Genomic DNA, 21,318 nt, shown 5'->3' on the forward strand with positions numbered 1-21,318 from the left:
CAGCCCAGGACCGCCCCGCCGCCAGGGGCCCAGTGCGAGGTCCCCGCCGGCCCCCAGCGGCCTCCGCGGCCCGGGGCGCTCCCAGGTACGGAGCAGCTCTAGGGGACCCCATCCTCCCGGGCCGGTGCTTCCCCACGGCCCTCTGCGCGTTCCGAAGCCCGGCGCGCTGCCGGGCGCTCCGCGAGAGCATTCCCGGAGGGCCCCCCTGTTACCGGGTAGGGACAGGCCCGGATCCGAGTTTGGAAGGTGGCTGCTGGAATCCTTTGTGCGCCCCGGCTGGGGGAGGGGCCGTGCGCGGGCGCTGAGTTCTGCTGTCCCGGGAGGAAGTGAAAATCGCCCCCCTCTAAAGCGAGCTCTGGTGGCGAGCAACCACCTCGTTTTAACCGACTCCTTCAAAACAGAGGAAGGGAGAAAAAGCCCTCTCGCGTTGGTCTGGTAGGCGAGTATGTTCATAAATAAGCGAAAGCAAGGCTATTGTTCGTTCTGCAGGCTCTCTCTACATACCTTGGGCGATAACCTTAAATTTTATGATGGATTTTCAGTATCTAGTAAGATACTGTACAAAGGAATGAATGCATCTAACACCTATTTTCTTTCCTTCTCAGACCAAACGAGGCCCCTGAGAGCTCCATCTAGTTCACAGGATAAAATCCCACAGAACTCTGAGCCTGCAATGGCTAAACCCCAGGTGGTTGTAGCTCCTGTATTAATGTCTAAGCTGTCCGCGAACGCCCCCGAATTTTACCCATCAGGTTATTCTTCTAATTATACAGTAAGTACACAGAGTCCCTGCTACTCTGGCTTAGTATTGCTGGAGTAGTGTGGCTTATTACCTCCTGAACCAGACTGCCAGTGCATTTTACTACACTTGAAAACACTGAATCTTGAATTCATTGAACTCATAAGGAAAAATGATGCAGGAATGTATTTAGTCAGAGTATCAGAATGTAAACCTGACGATCGCAATTCTTGCCTGTACTGTTGACTGCTGTATTCCCAGCATCTATAACATATCTATAGACTAATAAACCTGATGTAATCAAGGATACCTTCACTTTATAAAACTAAAATCTGTTTCCAGACTTTACAAGCAGCCTATAAAATAGTGGATGGACAAAGTTGATTTTTAATTTGGTTTTAGTAAGATAAGAATATTCAGGGACCAGCAGTTAGCGTAATGGCTATGTCGCTGGACTCCCATGTATTCGACCGCAGTTCGAGTCCTGGACCTGGTGGCTTAAACTCACGCTGGACACGTGTGTGTGCGTGCCCAAGATCCAGAGAGGAGAATGGAAGAGATGGGATTGCTGCATAGCCCTCCCCCTGGGAGGTGATTTCTCATTTTCTGTCTCGTTTCTGTCTGTCTATCTGGGGAACTCACGCACCCTATAGCAAAAACCTCTCAAAAAAAAAAACCAAAAAAAGGAATATTCATTTGTGGCTTCAAGCTAAATTAAGCAGTAGTTTTGCTGTAAACTAATTATGAAGTAGCTTCTTGAGTATTGGGAAGTAAGCATCTGGGATGTTGTTTCTAGGGATTGTTGTATATATTAAATATGCAAAAATGTAAAAGGGATTTTTTTTTCCTAGGTAAAAAGAATTTATAGAATCACCTTTCACAGAATAATTACAAAGTCTGGCCACATGTTTCTTAAATAGCAGAAAGCACTAAGTACAGTAAAGATATATAGGATTTTGTTGTGAGAATAAATGCTTGGAGATTAATTGTACAGAAGTGGGGAGGGAATCATTCTACTAGTTTGAAGACATGATTGATAAATACTTAAGCATAAGTTCAACTTCCCTATCTTATCATTTTAATGAAATATGATATAGAATAGTGTACCTAAGGATTAGCTCAAAGTTTCACATAGTGAACACTCAGGAAACTGGCATTACAGTCAGCTGATGGAACATTATCCTCATCATCTCAAAAGCCCTCTCTGGTTTTTTTTCTTCCTTTAATTTTATTTATTTATTTATTTATTTATTTTTGTTGTTATTCATTCATGATAAGCGTTCGTGTGCCACCATAGATGAGGGGAGGAAGCACCCTGCACTCGGCCAAGCCTTCTCCGCCCGAGCCGGGCTACAGGCTGGGCCGTCCCGTGGCCAAGACAGGACCCCAGTTCTCTTACTCCAGCTGTTCAGCTGCCAGGGATCCTGTACAGGTCTGCCTGGGACCTGAGCTCTGATGTTTCATGTGGCCTCCCTCTGGAGTACTACCATGCTGGGCCCTCCTGCATCCCCTTATAATACCAATTTCTTCGGGTAACCATTCTTTTGATATAACAGAGTAGTTTTCCGTTTTCAAAGTTTATATAAAGTCATACAGAATATATTTCCCTTTTTTAAGTTTAACTGAACATCAAAATTGTTCTGTGATTTAGTGTATATGGTCACACAGCACTTAATGACAGCAGTAAATTCCGAGGAAGGTATCCAGCTAATAGCCTAGCACACACCTAGACTCTACGGTGAACCTATTATAATCTTACATGACTTTGTTTATATTTGTTGTTTTTTAATGATTGAAACATCATTGCGTGGAACATGACTGATTGGAAGTGATTTATTCTCCATTGAGTGAGTAGATCATTGCATAAGTATGCATTAGTCCTATTTGTCTGTTGATGAGCACTGATAGCTTCCGCTTGGACCTACTATGGATAGGGCTGCTATTTCTGTACATGTGTTGGTGGAGTTCTCCTTTTATTCCTGTTCGGTATACACCGAGGAGTAAGATTGCTGGGATTTAGGGTAGTCGGCTTTAGTGGAGACTGCCAGATAGTTTTCTAAAGAGATTGTTCCATTCTCTACCCAGTAGCATATGATTTCCAGTTGCTCTACTTTCTGGTCAGCACGTAGTATTTTCTTTTTAGCCATTCTGGTGGTTATCTATTGGGTTGTGAGGAAAGTCATGATGCATTTTTGCATAGAAAGATACGTCATGACTTTCCTGACGACCTTATAGCTGTGGTTTTAGTTTGTATTTCCCTTATAACTAATGATGACACCGTTTTCGTTACCCCTATTTAGTTCTTTTTTTAAATATTTGATAGGAAAAATATGCAAAAGCTATTTCGTGTTTTGGAAACTCCACATATACTGTAGAAGAAGCTTTGTTGGGGTCAACAGGTGATATAGTGGATAAGGGCACTGGCTGACCATGGTTCAAGTCCCGGACCTGGTGGCTTGCTTTCTCGCTTTCCCTTTCTCTGTCTCTCTGGTTGTCAGATCAAAAGATAACAATAACAAATGGAGTTAAATAAATAAATAATAATAATAAAAAAACTTTGAGATCAACAAGGGAAAAGCATAGGCATATCAGGAAAAGGAGTTATTTTGGTAGTCTAGCATTTCTCTCATTTACCTTTTCCTTTGCCTTCATTGGCAGTACTTGCTTCATCCTTCCAACTTCAAAATCATTCCTTTTCCCCCTCACATCCCAGTCTCTTAAATTCTTTTTGTCCATTTTATTACCTCTCTTGATCTTATCTCCTAGAATCTGACTATTACTTTTCTTTTTTTTTAAGTATTATTTAACTTTACCCATTCATTTATTTATTTATTTTTATTTGACCAGAGAGAGAGAGAAGGTGAAAAAGCAGCCAACAGGTCTGAGACTTGAACCATGGTTGCCTGTGTGGGAGTGTCCACGCCTTAACCATCACACCACCTGCTGGTCCCTCTGACCATTACTTTTCTATGTGCTCATAACAGTGACATCCAATTCTTCCTCTAAACTGCAGGATAATGTTTCTACTTGTTTGACCTCTTCATGAGGATATCATGTTCAAATTCAAGTATAAAACAGTTTATCTTCTGCAAATCTCTTTACTGTCTCATTAGTTAGGTTAAAAACTTGGTGGTATATTTGTTTTTACATTTATTTTTACATTTTTCCATAAACATTTACTTTACATATCACAAAATTTTTGCTCATACTCCATAGTTCTTGACAGTTAATAAACAACTTTCAAAATACTGAATCTTAAAGATAACATTCAAAATATTTCTTATAATTTTGTATAATTTTGTTTGTGACTCTGTAACAACAGAAACGGTATGATTTTAACTATCTTGGAGAAAATATTCATATGACAATTACTCAAATTGTTGAAAAGTAAATGCCCAGCACACTAGTCACACATAAACCTTCTCAATTCAGCCCTGCCTACCAAGTATTCTGTGATCTACCATCTGCTAGCAAAGATCAGTTTCTTTCTTCCTTCAAAGTCTTTCTCAAAATAATCCTCTGGTGTGTTTGCTCTTTTGCAGTCTCTACTGATTACAATGCTAGAATGTGGTATATTAAATTGCCTCTTTCCTTTACACCTTTGTCCCATTTCAATCCAGGTAACTAAAGTCAGTTTGACCACTCCATCAGCTAAGGTTTTAAGCTTTTGTCAGATATTTTGAGTATGACATAGAGATTAGATGATCAGTGTCCTTTTATCTCCACTGCTTTGGATTAGGGTCTCATCTCTTGACAGTGTTAACAAACTACCTACCATGAAAAGTACATTTTTTAATTGGTATCCCTCCTAACCTCTGCCATAAAATTATTTCTAAGAAATAAAGCTTGAAAATACTCTTCAGCTTGGAAGCCATAATCCGTTCTTTATTTCTATATATCGTTGGGATTCGGAACACACATCCACTGATGCATGGAGTGTTTCTGAAGCAGCCAGTACAGGACTCAAACTGCAGCCATGTGAGAGCCATCTGCCTTAACCACTATGCCTTTCCTCAGGTATTTGTATGGGCTGCATCTTTTTGTGTTTTTTTCCCCCCAACTGTCTCAGTTAAGTATTAACTTTTTAGAATTTTTCTTTCTCTGAAAGAAATTGTTTTGTTTTTTTCCTTTAATGGTATGTTCGAACATCTGAATGTGTCTTCCATCGTGGAATATAACCTTCATGAGAGGACTGCTTTATTCTTGGCAGAAGTTCATACCATGACCAGACCCTCAGCCCCACAATATATCTTTGGCACTTAGTAGATACTCAGCAGTCACACGGAATTGAATGAATAACTGATTTGTGTCTGTATCATTGTTTTCTCAGGGGGGATAGTAAGTAATGCTTACCTCAGAGTTCTAGTCTAGCTTTCTAGTTTCTAAACAATATAGTCATTAGATCATAACTGTTAGATACACTTTAAAACGCTTCAGGTGGGAGACCAGCAGATGGTGTAATGATTACACTGCTGGTCTGGTGGACCATTAACTCGCTTAATTCTTAGTCACATCTGTAATTTTTATGGTAAGTAATTTCATCAACATTAGTTTACAGCAGAGTATTTAACTTGTATTCAACTGTGTGGTCAGACAAAAATTTAATGTGTAAGTTTTATCTGTCTTCTATTTATTGTTTTGTGAGCATGATATGGACACACGTATCTCTCTCCTTACAATTAGCTCGTCTTGTATTTTTCAGCGCCTCTCATAATGCATGTAACTTGTGCTAAGTATCACCCACTTGTCCACATTTTATGAGCACGATATGGGCACATGAATCTGCTTTTCCTGCAGCTAATTGGTCTTGTTTCTTAAGTGCCCCCATAGTACTGTGCTAGAGAAATTGTCCAAGATAAATAAATGTTACGCAGCAGGACCTCACAATGGTGGACAGCTATGTTAGTCTTTTATAATTTTTCTTCCATGAGAGCAATGGCAAGGTAGAAAGGAACAGAAGCGGGAGAGAGACAGAGACAGAGGAAGAGAGAGATACAGAGACAAATGAGAGACAGGTGAGATAGAGGTGGAGCTGGAGACAGATGAGAGAGGGACCAGTTGGGGACAGGTGACATAGAGATGGACACAGATGAGAAAGAGATGGGGATAGGTGAGAGAATCAGGTGAGAGACAGAGACAGGTTTGAGAGAGAGGACCTCTTTAATAGACAAACGTTAATAAGTTTTTTTTTTCCTTTTCAAAAGACCCTTTAATAGGGTCTTTTAAAATACATATATTTATTTATTTAATTCCACTTGCTGTTACTATTTTTTAACTTGGACAGAGAGAAGGAGAAAGTGAGAAAGCAAGATGCCAGGTCCAGGGCTCAAACTGCAGTCAGTCATGTGGGAATCCAGCACCTTTAACCACCATGCCACCTGCTGGTCCCTTAATAGGGTCTTCTTTTTTTTTTTTTTATAGACCACAGATTAGTTTATTTTTAACACCCATCATGCCATGAATTCATAGGTAATAGGTTTCAGTAGCTCAGGCTCCTTTCCATTGGTTCTCACAAAGAGTGCTTCTCTGGGTGGAGCAGGCTGGCACTTTAGTTGAACCCAGGTCCCTTTCTCTTTGGCTTTTTTTTTTTTCTGGTCATTTTCCTTCACACGTTTTAGGAAACTATCTCTGCTCTTAGAATGTTTAATATGCTCAATACACACATTGATTCTCTTGACAAAAATCTTGCCCTTAACTTGTTTGTTAACAACAATGCCAACAGCATGCTGGGTAACATTGTAGACTCTTCCAGTTTTACCATGATAATATTTGTGGGGCGTTCCTATTTGAACAGTTCCCATTCCCTGAATGTCTACAATATCACCTTTTTTGTAGATTCGCATATATGTTGCCAAAGGAACAACTCCATCTTTTCTAAAAGGCCTAGGGAACATACATCAGGTGCCTCTCCTCTCTGCCTTTGCGTTCGTCATTTTGGTTAATTACTGGAAGATGGCGGTTCCGGCCAAAAGGCCCTTAATAGGGTCTTAATGCTGTAGTTTACGCTCAGTCCTAGCAAGTCCCTGATGATGGGCTCATGTGCCCAGTGTAATCAGGAATGTGAATCCAGAATCCTCCTCCATGGGTCAGGTGCAGTGTGTTGCATTTCAGTGACATGCCACTGTATAGCCCCTGTGTTAGTCTTTCTATTAAGACTATATGTCCATCTCCAGTACAGAAGTTTCTAGGGTATTTTTGAGTGTGTGGGTTTTCCCCTTTATGTACTCACTGACTTTAGAACTTAAACCCTTCATAAAATGCTTCTGTACTGTAGTTGTAATTTTTTCATTGGTTTCTCATTTGACTTCATTTGGACAAAAGTAAATTTCATCAAACAATATTGTCATTAGATCATAACTGTTAGATACACTTTAAAATGCTTCAAGTGAGGGACCAGCAGATGGCATAATAGTTACATTGCTGGACTCCCCATATAGTCAACCATGGTTCAAGTCACAGATCGAGTTACTTAAAACTCACAAGAGGTACATGTGCATGGTGCCCAAGATCCTCAGAGGAGAATGAAAGAGAAGGGATTGCAGTGTGGCCTCCCTGTGTCTCTGGTGAGCACACATGCCCTGTAGCAAAAATCTCTCTTTAAAAAAAAAAAAAAGCTTCAGGTGGTATTTCAGGTGTGAACTATCGCTGTTTACAACAAGAAATTTTGTAGTTACTTGATCAGTTACATGTCTTTCCCTGCTTTGGGGATTAACAGACAACAAACGTTACTAGGTTTTTTCCCTTTTTAATTTAGAAGTTGTTAAACATCAGGAATATAAAGGATGGTATAATGAATTCTCGTCGCCTCAACAGTAAACTACATTTCTGTATTCCTGGTTTGCCCTTCCCTCCCTTAGATTCTTATTTTTGATACTGATATTATACTAAAATATTGGCTTACATTTTATCAGCCATCTTATAAATATGCTAAGAATAAAACATAATTCCCTATCCCACTAAATGAAACCCTTCTATTGTTAAAACACTTTAGCTGTTAGAAAGAAAAATTACTCAGTGGTCTTAATTTTATTAAAGAATATAAATTTTATCATGAAGAATCTTTTAAAAGAATTATTTGTATTAGAGATATCCCAGCTTCAGGCTACCTCATGTTTTAGCCAAACATATGGATTAAAAACAACTTTTTACATTTTTGATCTCTAGGAATCCTATGAGGATGGTTGTGAAGATTATCCCACCTTATCAGAATATGTTCAGGATTTTTTGAATCATCTTACAGAGCAGCCTGGCAGTTTTGAAACTGAAATCGAACAGTTTGCAGAGACCCTAAATGGCTGGGTTACAACAGATGATGCTTTGCAAGAGCTTGTGGAACTCATCTATCAACAGGTAAGTCGGCTGAGAGCATGGGGCCTGGGTGATTTTCAGATAGCGTCCTTGAAGCCCAAGAATGTTGACTACTCCTTGAGGGTGGCCAACTTTGTGTTCACCTGTCTTCGTGCTTGTTAACTCTTTTTTTTTTTTTTCTTCTTTGTTAACTTTTAACCTTTTGGGGGGGGGTTTTTTTTTTTTTTTTTTTTTTTTTTTTGTTTTTAATTATTATTATTTTTAAATGAGTTTTGACAGAGAAAGACAGTGAGTGAGTAAGAGAGAGAGAAAGCAAGCCAGCCTCCTGGTCTAGGGCTCGAACCACAGTCGACCACGTAGGGAATTCCAGCACCTTAACCACCACACCACTTGCTGGCCCCATGTTTTTTAATTTTGCTGTAGGGCACATGCACTCCTCAGAGAGAGAATGAAAGTAAGAAATCAACCACAGGGGGGTGGCCATGCTGCATTTACTTTACTGCCCAGCCGGGATTTGGGGCACACATGCACACACACCTGTTTCAAGTCATTGGGTCTGAGACTCAAACCGCATGGTTGGCTATGTGGGATCCAGCCACCTTAACCACTATTGACACCAGCTGGCCCTCGTGAGAACTTTTAAGTGTCTGGTATATAAAATTTCTATAATTATTCCAAGGTTAGAGCCAGGCTGGACTGTAAATGCACCTGTATATTGAAGACTCTATAGAAGTTTTATAATATACTGTAGAAGAAGATTTGGGTACTTAGCAAGGAAAAGTACATAAGCGTCACACTTTTATTTTCTCCCCACCTGTGTTTCACAGAATCTGAAATTATCAATACGTGAAAAGGACTGTAGTTCTTTTCTCCTATGTTGAATTATATAGCATTATTGGAATAGGGGACAAAAATAATCATGAGGAAATTTTCTTTCCTCATAAATGGATCTTGAGTTACTGTGAAGTGTTTGCATTAATAAATGATGTATCTGTGTCATATGAAATATTTTCTTTTTAAAAGGCCACGTCTATCCCAAATTTCTCTTACATGGGAGCTCGCCTGTGTAATTACCTGTCCCATCATCTGACAATTAGCCCACAGAGCGGCAACTTTCGCCAATTGTTACTTCAAAGGTCAGTATGAATACGAAATAAAAGGAAAATTATTTCTTTTTTTCTTTTCTTTAATTTTATTTATTTATTTATTGTTATTCTTCAGTTTGACCAGAGAGAGACAGAAAGGGTGAATGAGAAAGCAAGCTCTCAGGTCCAGGACTCAAAGCTCGATTGGCCATGTGGGAGTCCTGCACCTTAACTACCACGGCACCTGCTAGCCTCAGTGTCTAAACACACTAGAATTTGACCATTCCTCTTTTTTAAAGACCCTACGTTATAGAAAGTTGTGGGGGAGAATAGGGTAGAACGTTGTTTGCATAGTATTAAGTTTATAGTCAAATATTTATTAGTGTTTTTTTCGGTAATGGTCTTCGCCTTTGTGTTTAGAAAGGCCTTTCCTTTTCTAATATCTTAAAAATTATCACTCTGTATTTCTTAGTATTTTTGTAATTTTGGTTTGAGTAGGGGTCTAATTTTGTTAGAATGTTAAGTGAATAGTAATTCTTCCCTTGATTTGAACTGCCAGCTTTATCACATCACATTCTCTTTTTTTATTAAGTTTGTTTTTTGAGAGAGCATGCACATATCTAGGAGCACCATTAACAGGGTTCTTCCTCATGCCATGATCTGCCCCCAGCCTCAGCCAGCCCAAGTTACGGGCACGCATACCTGGCCTACACTGGGATGTCCCCAGATACCACCCCTCTCAGTGTGGGTGCAATACTGCAGAACACGGTATCACTGCACCCTGTGGCTGGCCCCGGAAATTTGGGTTCGATTGTGATCTTTCCTTATGATCGACTTATTGCTTGTTCTGTTCCTTTTTATTGCCATGTAGCATTGGATTGTTGGGAAAGTCATAATGCATTTTTTGCTAGATAAACACATCTTGACTTTCCCAACAACTTAATAACTATAAAACTTAATTTTTAAAATCATCTAGTTTAGTTCTCTGTTCTATGGAATCTTCTTTGTTGTGTTTGTTTTCTACAATGAACTTTAGAATAGTGTTTGAAATGACACAGATCTTGTTGGCATTAGATATTTGAGAGATAATATTGAATTCACAGGGAAGTTTAGGGAAAACTCTTGTAACCACTTGTCTTTAGTAGCAAGATTGTCTTTAAGTTTATTATAGTTTGTCTATTAGTTCTTTAAAGATAGATGGTTGCAAAGTATTCCATTGTGTGGTTAAACTGCAGTGGAATAGAATAAAGATTCTAAAGTAGACTCCATAGTCACTTGAAAATGAAACTTTGTTAGGGTAGTGCTTTTGTTAGGTAGTGTAAAAGATAAATTGTGCTGGCAGCACGACTGGATAGCCATTCTTGAGAAAAACTAAGATGACTTCTGGACTCACATCTTACACCAGCATAAATTCCAAGTATAGCAAAGAGTTAAAAGTGAAACAGTAAATACTAAGGGAGGAAACTGACAGTCAACAAAAATCATGGGTTGGTAAAACCCTTTAACTAAGACATGATACTGGTAAGTCCTAAAACAAAAGATTAACAAATTTACTTACTTATTAACACTTAGAGAGAGGGCATACATTTATATCAAGTAATGTAAAAAAAAAGGAAAACTTAAAACATATGGCAGTAAGCTCCTTTACTTGACATGAAAATCAGGGCCTTTGGGACCAGCAGTTAGCATAATGGCTATGTTGCTGAACTCCCATGTAGCCGACCGCAGTTCGAGTCCCAGACCAGGTGGCTTAAACTCATGCCGGTTCATATGTGTGTGCGTGCCCAAAATCCCAAGAGGACAAGGGATTGCGGCGTGGGCCTCCCCCCTGGGGGGTGATTACTTGCTTTCTCTCTCTCTCTGTCTGTCTGGCTAGCACATGCACCCTATTGCAAAACAACCTCTCCAAAAAAAAAAAAAGTAAAAGTAAAATCAGGGCCTTTTAGGGATGAGTAAGAAAAACACTAGCATCTTAATTGAAATATTTGTAATAGGTTTGAATTAGGTCCAGTTTGGGAAAATATAAATGTCATTTATAAAAATGTCTAAACTTACCTTTAATGCAAACCATAGCTGCTGCAACGATAAACTGGGTGCTTCTAGAAAGGCCCACCATATTCACTAGTGCATCTCACCCATGGCTGTGCCTCAGAGTTATCTAGAGATTTAAAATAAGGCTAAGACTGCTCCTACCTTCAGAAATTCTGGTGGAACTGGATTGAGGTAGAGCCTGGACACGGTTTTTTAAATTTTTTATCTTTTAAAAAGCTCTCCATGTGATTCTGTGTAGCCATGATTGAGAACCATTCTTCAGATTCCCTTTGATTCTCTACCGTCGTGTGTGTTTCTGTAATACTATAGCACTGCCAAAAAATTAATGTGGAGAAATGGTAATGATTTAACAATGAGAGCATAATTCTGTTACCTCATTTAAAATATACAAAAACATTTTTTAAATTTCATGGAAAGACAAATTGAAGTAAGAGTTTATTTTGGTACAAAAGAATCCATGCATAGATTTTTCATAATGTACACATTCCATGGACTTTTTGGAGACCTTCCTCATATACCTACTTTGAAATAAATGGAAGTTATTTTTACAGCAGTTATCTCTTGGTTACAGTGGTATTTCAGGTAACTTTGTTCTTTGTATTTCTGTTTTAACCTTTCTGAAATAAATGTATATTGCTTTTATAATTGAAAATATTTAGCTTAAAAAGGTTTTAGGGCCTTTTACCTATATAATCAACCATGTACACAGGGTTAGGAATTTACTTTTGTACATATAATACACATTATAATCAGGTTATATATAATCTAATACCATTTTATAAAATGGAGATTGTTTCATTGAAATTCTATTTTCAAAGTCATATCAGAATGCAGAAAGCAGCCATCACAGTGCTTGGAAAATTGAGTTGGAATTAATTAACTAGAGTGTTGTATCTGTAAATATCACAGCTCTTTTTCTGATGAGGAATTAATTCAGTATGTATGAGAAGCTAACAAATATCTTACACATCTGACTCAAAACAAGATGAAGATGGTACTCATTAATCCAGCTTGGGAGCATTGGAATTTGGCCACACAGGCACAGTATGCTATGGTGTGCTCGTGGGTGGTTCACAGCTGACCCAGGGTGCATTCTTAGGTAAGGGATCATTTCTTTTCTTCTTTAAAAAAAAATTTCCAACGAAGCTAACCTTAACTGACTCTGTATGAAAGCCATTAAGTCTCCATGAGTTCTTTCCCTTGTCTTTAAAATAAAAACTGTCAAAATTGGTTTTATAAAACAAATGACTCCCAGAGTTTTATTTTACCTACCTTATCAATAAAGTTAAGGGAGAACAAAAAACAAACAAACAATAACAACAAAAAAACCCCAAACTATAAACATTTAAAGTGCATATAAAAAATTTTATTTTAGTAACAGTAGCTCACACCATAATTCATTTACAAAGGAGGCAGTAACAGGTCTATTGTGATTAGTGTAGATAGCTTATGGGAGCTGTGACTACACTTCAACAAGAGGATTTCATCTTGTTATCTGTGTCAGGCAGTGGGCCAAGTCAGGGAAATAAAGAAAGGGGAAACCAGTTATTTCAAACTTCTGGTCTCCATTGGAAATGGAGATTAAATTAATTGTTTTCCCTTTTTTCCAGTGTTTATTTAATCTTATTATTTCATGATTATCTTATTATCATTATTATTTCTTAATTTAACCAGAGAGAGAGAGAAAGTGAGGAAACAAGCCACCAGGTCCAGGACTCAAACCACGGTCAGACATGTGGAAGTCCAGTGCCTTAACCTCCACACTATCTGCTGGCCCCTAAATTGTTTTCCGCAATGCAGTTTCATTGGGGAATTTTTTTCTTACTATAATACTTCTCTGATAGATCTATGTAGATCTCTATCTGTAATGGACATTGTAAGAATAGTGGCTTGCCCTTGAATTCATTTTATTTTCAGCCTTGTTGGGGGCTAAACAATCTTTTTTAAAGTTCTTGTATTCAAAAAGGGTAAAAATGTTTAGAGACAATTAGAGTAACAGCAGTATTAACAAAAAGTCTGTAAGACAAATAAGATGAGACTTTTTCTTTTCTTTCTTTTTTTTTTTTTTTGTGCCAGTATGCTATGAACCTCATGGAAGCTGTGTTTCTTAAACATACAACAAACTTGATCAGATAGCTTTATTTTCAACTATTCTTACCAATTTTTAAAGTATTATTATTATTATTATTATTTTAAAATTTGACCAGAGAGAGAGGGAAGGTGAGAAAGCAAGCAGCCAGGTGTGGGACTTGAACTGTAGACAACCATGTGGGAGCCCAGTGCCCTAACCACCATGCCACTTGCCTCAAACTATCAGTTTCTTAAAAGTGGGAGTTTTAGTATGAAAAGATGGTATATATCTGTATATTCTAACTTCTACAATAGGTAGAAACGCTTTTTTCTTTATTATAGAAAGTCAGGGCATTGGGACGTTGTGCTTGGCTGTATTGCTGAGGACAAGCAAACCAACAAGTGGTCATCTTGTTGGACTGTTTACAAAGCCAAACAATGTGAAATTATAAAAGATATATCTTTATTAGATGTCGGACTGAATATGAAGTTAAGGATCAAGCTGCAAAAGGGGATGAAGTGACTCGGAAACGATTTCATGCATTTGTACTCTTTCTGGGAGAACTTTATCTTAACCTGGAGGTGAGGAAAACTTTTCTTTTGTTAAGTACTATGTTAACTAACTGATAGTATAAATTGATCTTAATAAAGGATTTGTGTTCACTTTATACTTATACAACATAATGAATGAAATGGAAGGGGAATGGGAGAGAAAACGTTCCAGTACCCATTCGGTACTCAAGTCATTATCGAACAGAACATCTTTAAGAGTTGTTTCTCTTGCTCCTGAACTGGATGTTAGGAAGTAATTACTGAGCTTTTTAAAATCTTATGTACTTTCTGAAAGTTCTGGTTTACATGTGAGTTTAAGCTTTTGAGATATAGACAATGATATCTTTTTGAGTCCTTAAATCATAAATACTAGTATTTAATATTTTGACTTTCAGATGGTGACTCAAAGCAGCTAACTTAACTTTCAGTGAAGAGGAGAGAGATTAGAGTTTCTGGCTTTTCACTCTGTTTCACCCAGAAGTTTTTAAAAATGTTTTGTACTTTTCTAATTTTTTGACAAGTAAAAACTGTTTATTTCAGGGACCAGCAGATGGCATGATGGTTACATTGCTGGACTCCCACATAGTTAACTATGATTTGAGCCCCAGACCCGGCACTTAAAACTCACACCAGACATCTGTGTGCACATGCCCAAAATCCTGAGAGGGGAATGGAGGAGAAGGGACTGTGGCATGGCCATCCCCCTAGGGAGTGATTTTTCACTTTGTCTCTCCAGCAGGAACATGTGCCCTATAGCAAAAATCTTTCTCTTGAAAAACATTTGACTAACCTATATTTCTGTTGTAGGAGATGTTTTGATATACTTTAAACATTGTGGAATGACTAAATCAAGGCAATTAACATATGCATTATCTCACATACTTTGTTATGGAAAGAACATTAAGATTTACTGTTTAGTAGCAATTTCTAAGTATATAATATGTTAACTATCATCTTGATGCACAGTAGATCTCTCTCTTTTTTTTTTTTTTAAGAGGTTTTTCGCTATAGGGCATGTGCGCTCGCCAGATAGACAGAGACATAGAGACAGAAAGCGAGAAATCACCCCCCAGGGGGGATAGTCACACCGCAATCCCTTCTCCTCCCTTCTCCTCTCGGGATCTTGGGCACGCATGCACACGCGCCCGGCGTGAGTTTTAAGCCACCGGGTCTGGGACGCAAACCGTGGTTGACTACGTGGGAGTCCAGCGACATAGCCATTATGCTAACTGCTGGTTCCCCACAGTAGATCTCTTGAACTTGTTCTTCCTAACTGAAATTTTGCATCTTTCAACCACATCATCCCAATACCCCTACCTCCCCAAATTAGTTCTTGTTTGTCCTATTATCTATATTAATCTTCCACATAAAATGCATTTGTACAGTCTACTGCTGAATAAGTTTAGTTCATACACTTGAGATTATACTTACTAGCAGGCTGAATTTTATCATGTAATGGATGTGCCTTAAATGAGGAGTCACTTTTTAAATTTTTGTTCATGGTAGTTTGTGAGCATTCATGGAGGAGAGAGGGAGGTGAACACGCTTCATCCCATCAGCTCCTTTCTCCAGCCCATCAGATTTTGGGTGCCCATGAATCTGCCTGGTTTGTTTAGGCTGAAGGGGCAAGGATTTAGATTGCAGTTGCCATATGAACTCTGGCCTCTCTTTAGAATATCTAAAATAGAATAAGATGCTACGTGTTTAATAAAAGATAGTAGCTTAACTAGAGAATGCTTTAAGAAACAGTAACATCAGAATGGGTGTAAGTTTCCTGTATTTTATGTGATAAATGAAAATTAAGATATACCTATAGCTCACTAGTTTTATTATAGGTCTCAGTTACAAATAAAAGTAATTCTAATTAATACTGTGCAATACCCGAATATGTCCCTCTGATTTGTATTGCTTAAAGCACTTATCTTGCTAAACCATCCATATGTATGTATAATTTTATTTTGACATCATCACTTTTAATTTTGTCCCCAAAAGATCAAGGGAACAAATGGACAGGTTACAAGAGCCGATATTCTTCAAGTTGGTCTTCGAGAGTTGCTGAATGCCCTCTTTTCTAATCCAGTGGATGACAACTTAATTTGTGCAGTAAAATTATTGAAGGTAGGCTATGCTTTTTTAACTGTTTTACCCACTTAATTTATAATTTAGAGGAAGGAAAGTATGTGTAATACACAAATTCAAGATTTCAATTTTTAAGTTAATTAGGACATTTTACCTGCTCTTAAACTATTGGAAAAGCAATTATATCTATATATATATGGCTTAATACAAAGATACTTCAAAAATGTGTGAGGAAACGGTATTAAAATAGAAGTTTATTTTGGAGCAAGAAATTTTTTATAACCCAGACATAGTTTTTACATAACATGTGTTTTCCATGAACTTTTTGTAGGACCTCTCCCTCATAGAAGAAGCAAAATTTAGAAGTGAAAAATAGAAGTCCTTTACTTCATCATTATCTTAAATTCCTTTTCTGTACTTTTCGATGTCCTATTAGAGTGGGTGCTTTTATAAATAAGATTTTATTCAATGTAGCTTGCTTTTTTTATGCCTTAGATCTCTCCATGACAGATTTTTTTAGGTTTGTTGTTTTTGTTTGTTTCTTTTGTTTTGCTGCATGGCACTTGGATTCACCAGAGAAATTAGAGATAAGGGAAAGTTGAGAAATCACTCTGCAGTGGGGAGGCCATGCTGTGATCTCTTCTTCACTCTCGTGGGATTTTGGGCATGCACACACAAACACCTGGAGATTTTCAAGCTGCAGGGTCCAGGACTTCAACTGTGATTGGCCATGTGGGAATCCAGCGCCTTAACCATTGCACCACCTGCTGGCTTTCTATGGCAGATCTTTCAATTCACCTTATGATATTGAGTAACTTCCTGGGTTTCCACTGTATTGCATATACATTACTTATTCATTCTATGAACATTTGAATTATTTTCAGCTTAGTCACTGCAGCACCACCGATAATCACTCATCGCTTTATATGTGCAGGTATTTTTTTAGGTTAACTTTCTAGACATTGATTTTTAGTGGGTCAGGTGAGCATGTGTACTTTATATTGACATTTAACACCAAATTTTTCATGCAGAAAATGAACCTGAGTGTACTCCCACTGGGAGTACCCCCCACATCCTTAGAGTGATGGATATAATCAGTCCTTTTTTGTTTTGTCATTGGTGATGAGTTATAATAAAAAGCTTATTTTACTTTACATTTTCCTGATTGCTAATCAATTTAAGCTTTTCCTCATGTTTTATTAACCATTTGTTTATTAGTTTCTGTTAATTGCTGCTTTATATCCTTAACTCTTTCTCTTTTTTTCCCTTCTAGTTGCTATATGGCCCATGAGTTTGCTGGGGGTGTAGGGGATGTGAGAAAGTGAGAAATCACCTCCCAGGACGGTCACACCACAATCTCTTCTTCTCCATTTTCATTTTGGGGTTTGGGGTACACATACACACGTGCCCAGTGTGTGTCTTCAGGTTGCCAGGTCTGGGATGGCTATGCTGGCCATGTGCAATCCAGCCACCTTAATTTCCCTACCACCTGCTCACCCCAAGGAAAAGAAAATTTTTAATTCAGGCCTCTACATCTGTTGCACGTGGCATATTTCAAAAAGTAATATCAGCATTAAAATATAATAGCCTATCTTAGTCATACTGACATTGACATAAAAACTATAATTAAAGTTCTGGTATAGTTTATTCCTTTAGTTTCTCTCAATCAATAAGAAAATGGAGGGTATAGAGATCTCTGAATATTATATGATACCCAAAATAATTTGGCATATTTAACTTGCTGAATTCTTGTTCCTAGAATTCCTGAACTACTAGTATCTGTTTAGAATTTATTTTATTTTCTAAAATTTTTGCTATAGGGTGCATGTGATCACCAGAGAGAAACAAGAGAAAGTGAGAAAGCACCCCTTAGAGGAGATGGCCAGGTTGCAATCCTCCTCTCAGGATTTTGGGCACACATGCACATGTGCCCTATGTGTTTTCCAAACCTCCAGGTCCAGGACTCGAACCACACAGTCAGCCATGAGGGATCCAGCCACCTTAACCACCATGCTGCCAGCCAACCTGTATTTGGAATTTCTACATGCCATTGAATTTATTTTACTGATGCTTGCTTTTTCAGTTGACAGGGTCAGTTTTGGAAGATGCTTGGAAGGAAAAAGGAAAGACTGATATGGAAGAAATTATTCAGAGAATTGAAAATGTTGTCTTAGATGCAAATTGCAGCAGGTAGGAAAGAAGTAATATAGAAAGCCAATATATTTCAATTTGTTTTTCTTTCAGGTTTCTTTCTTAACCTTTCATATTTAATCAAAGTAATTGAAATCTTACAAATTGATATACAGAAATACTTTGTTAAAGGTATAACATTTTATGTATGACTTCTGTTTATTATAAACATTTTCATTCAATTATGTTTAGAAATTGGAAAATAAGATTTTTCTTTGGTAATATTTGAGTCCACTGAAAAATAAAATTGTTTCAAACTATAACTTATTCAGCAAATATGTGGATAAAGGACTGCCATACATAGAGTAGGAGACATGAAACTGTTTGAAAAACATCCACTGCCTTTAAGGATCATATATATATATATATATATAGTCACAGTTACCTGGAACAAATTTCAAGGCTTTTTTTTGTTTTATTTTGTTTTAAGTGAATTTATGTAATTATAGGAAATGTCTAGGAAATGAAAACATCCAAATTTAGGAACTAAAGCTTTAGTATTTTATAGACTGATATCTTTTATGGTAGATATAGTTTAATTCATTTCGACTTTCATCTGCAGAGATGTAAAACAGATGCTCTTAAAGCTTGTAGAACTCCGGTCGAGTAACTGGGGTAGAGTCCATGCAACTTCAACATACAGAGAAGCAACTCCTGAAAATGATCCTAACTACTTTATGGTACGCTATTGTTTATATTTGAAGTTTTGCTTATTGCTTGGATTAGGTTTTAGAAATTAGATAAGTTATCTAAAAATATTCTCAGGAGTCAATGCCTGATAACTTTACTAGGTTAGGGTCACATGGCATCCAGCAGACCAGGTAAATAGAAATCCAGAATCCTTCATTGAAAGGCCAGACTAGAGATAGATCCATCTCATGGCAAAGGAAACCGGTAAGGTTGGACTTCGAATAAAGTCCGCATCATATTTTTACTTTGTATGCCATAATAAAGTAAAGTAAGGAAATAAAGATGGTTACCAGGCCATGTATGCCTTGAATTTCCTGATAAGACTGAACAAAGCACCTGTGGAAGACTAATCTTACCTCCTTGATCTTGGAAATTTTTAAAGAAAGAAAAGGTGGAGTAGGGAAAATCACACCTAATAATGAGCTTACACAAAATTACAATACCCACCAAAAGAGTTCACCATGAATGTGACAAATAATAGCAGATTTAGAGCTGCAAAAACTTAATACAAATGGAAATAATACAATGGAAATCTAAAAACCACAGACATACCCAGTAACATGAAAATGGCCATTAGGAAGTCAGTTTTTTGGCTTATTTATGCATTATCAGGTGCAGTTGAGTGACATCTACCATGCTTCATTAATTAATGCACTTCAAAAAAGCAATTCTGAAATGATTACGTATTTTTATCACTGATTCATCCTAGAATGAACCAACATTTTATACATCTGATGGTGTTCCTTTCACTGCAGCTGATCCAGGTATGTGGTCTCGCAGTCATTTTTCTCCCTCGTCTTTTTTGTAAAATAGTGAATTACAGAAAACCACATTGTCACTAGCACAAAACTGTAGCCTTTGATGAGTTTATGTTATTCTAAAATACTAGCATAAAGCTTTGTCTCATATAGAATATTTTTATATTTTTCTGATATTTTGTTTTTATACTCTTAAACTTTCAGGTGGCTAGAATGGAGGAAAAAGACAGTTCTAGTTCACCAAGTAGTCGGCAACTTACATTACTATCTGTCAATACTTGTAGGTACTAAGAATTACAAATTTCATTAATGTTTGGTGGGTCTGAGTTGACTAAAATAAAAATTCCTGCACATTTACCCTTGCAGAGATGACTCATTTATGGAGCGATTATTTTAATTTGATAGATGAAGCCACAGAGTACACAAGAGAGATTTTTCCCATTTAGTGGAGAGTACAACTAGCTTATGGTCAGAATTTTTTCATGTGTTTCTTTCCTTGGGTTAGTAGATGTTAACTATTCTGTGCTGCTGGCAAAAAGGAGTTTCTTCAGGGGATGAAATAGAATTGAGTTCTAGGCAATGAGCATCTTCAGTTTCAGTAAGTGTTGCTAAATTGCTTTCCAATGTGATTATGTAGCTTACCAGCAATATATAAGGATTCCTGCTTCTAATCCTTGGCAACTCTTGTTATCAGATTTAATTTAAGGCAGTCTGATTATCTGAAATTCTGTCATTTTATTTACCTAACTAGTGATAATGGATTTCCTCTCGTGTTTATATTGATCTTTTGATTTCTTCTTTTGAGAAGTACCTTTCTGTACTCTCTGCCTGTATTTCTCTCGCATCATTTTTCTTTCTTAATCATTTGTAATTCTTTACATACTCTAGAAAAAAGTGATTCTTAGTGGAAGGTTTCAGTTACCTTCTCCAGCTGCATGGCTGTCTTGTCTTTTTTTTTAATGTTGTTCAAGTCCTGAGATCCCTAGACCATCCGTCGTCTTCCCATCTTTATACACACACACACACACACACACACATATATACATTCAATCACATTGTTTAGCTTACAAAGTGAACATTTCAATATGTGAACATTTCTCCCCAGTCCAGTTGATCAAAATATCTTCAGCAGATAACACCACACCTCCCATCCCATCAATGCTCTGCCTCTGTATCCCTCCTCCAAATGTCCTTCCCTAGGCCCCACTCCTCCACACATACCACATCTGGCATTCACACCCATCTCTTGTGTTTGTATATCTTTTAGTCAATCAGTTTTGATTGTAGAGTGCAGGCACTCTGTATATATTAAGTGGGGATATACAATGTCTCTCCTTCATAGCCTGATTTGCTTCACTCAGCAGTAACTCTTCCACATTCTTCCACTTTCTGTCAAAAGCTAGGGTTTTGTTGGTTTTTATGGCAGAATAGTATTCCACAGAGTATATGTACCACAGTTTTCCAATCCATTCATCCGTACAGGGGCATTTGGGTTGGTTCCATGTCTTAGCAATTGTGAATAGTGCCACAATAAACATCGATGTGCCAAGCACTTTTCCAATGAAGAATTCTTCTGTCCTTTGGGTAGAATACTGAGGAGTGGGATTGCTGGATCATATGGTAGTTCTATTTGTAGATTTTTGAAAAATCTCCAAATTGTTCTCCACAGTGGCTGGGCCAATTTACATTCCCACCAGCAGTGTAAAAGAGTTCCCGTTTCACCACACCCCCTCCAACATTTTATCATTTTTTGTTTTTTAATCTTAGACATTCTAAGGTTAGGTGGTACCTCATT

At 37.6% G+C, this 21,318-nt stretch overlaps 1 protein-coding gene and 1 pseudogene across 1 annotated transcript in view; one reads left to right on the top strand and one right to left on the bottom strand.

Annotated features, from left to right (window-relative positions):
• PAIP1 (poly(A) binding protein interacting protein 1) overlaps positions 1 to 21,318 on the top strand; it is a gene marked incomplete at its 5' end in the record, with an annotated part of 35,129 nt that continues 13,811 nt past the window's right edge. Inside the window, 9 exon segments of the mRNA XM_006166942.2 lie at positions 1 to 85; positions 606 to 772; positions 7,904 to 8,089; positions 9,071 to 9,183; positions 13,725 to 13,836; positions 15,799 to 15,924; positions 17,969 to 18,075; positions 18,638 to 18,755; positions 19,475 to 19,529. Of these exon segments, the coding sequence (XP_006167004.2) occupies positions 1 to 85; positions 606 to 772; positions 7,904 to 8,089; positions 9,071 to 9,183; positions 13,725 to 13,836; positions 15,799 to 15,924; positions 17,969 to 18,075; positions 18,638 to 18,755; positions 19,475 to 19,529 (1,069 nt within the window).
• LOC106733688 (60S ribosomal protein L21 pseudogene) lies at positions 6,190 to 6,672 on the bottom strand (annotated as a pseudogene).

Source organism: Tupaia chinensis, unplaced genomic scaffold, assembly GCF_000334495.1.
Source record: "Tupaia chinensis unplaced genomic scaffold, TupChi_1.0 Scaffold144378_1, whole genome shotgun sequence".
In the NCBI taxonomy this organism is placed as follows: Eukaryota; Metazoa; Chordata; class Mammalia; order Scandentia; family Tupaiidae; genus Tupaia; species Tupaia belangeri.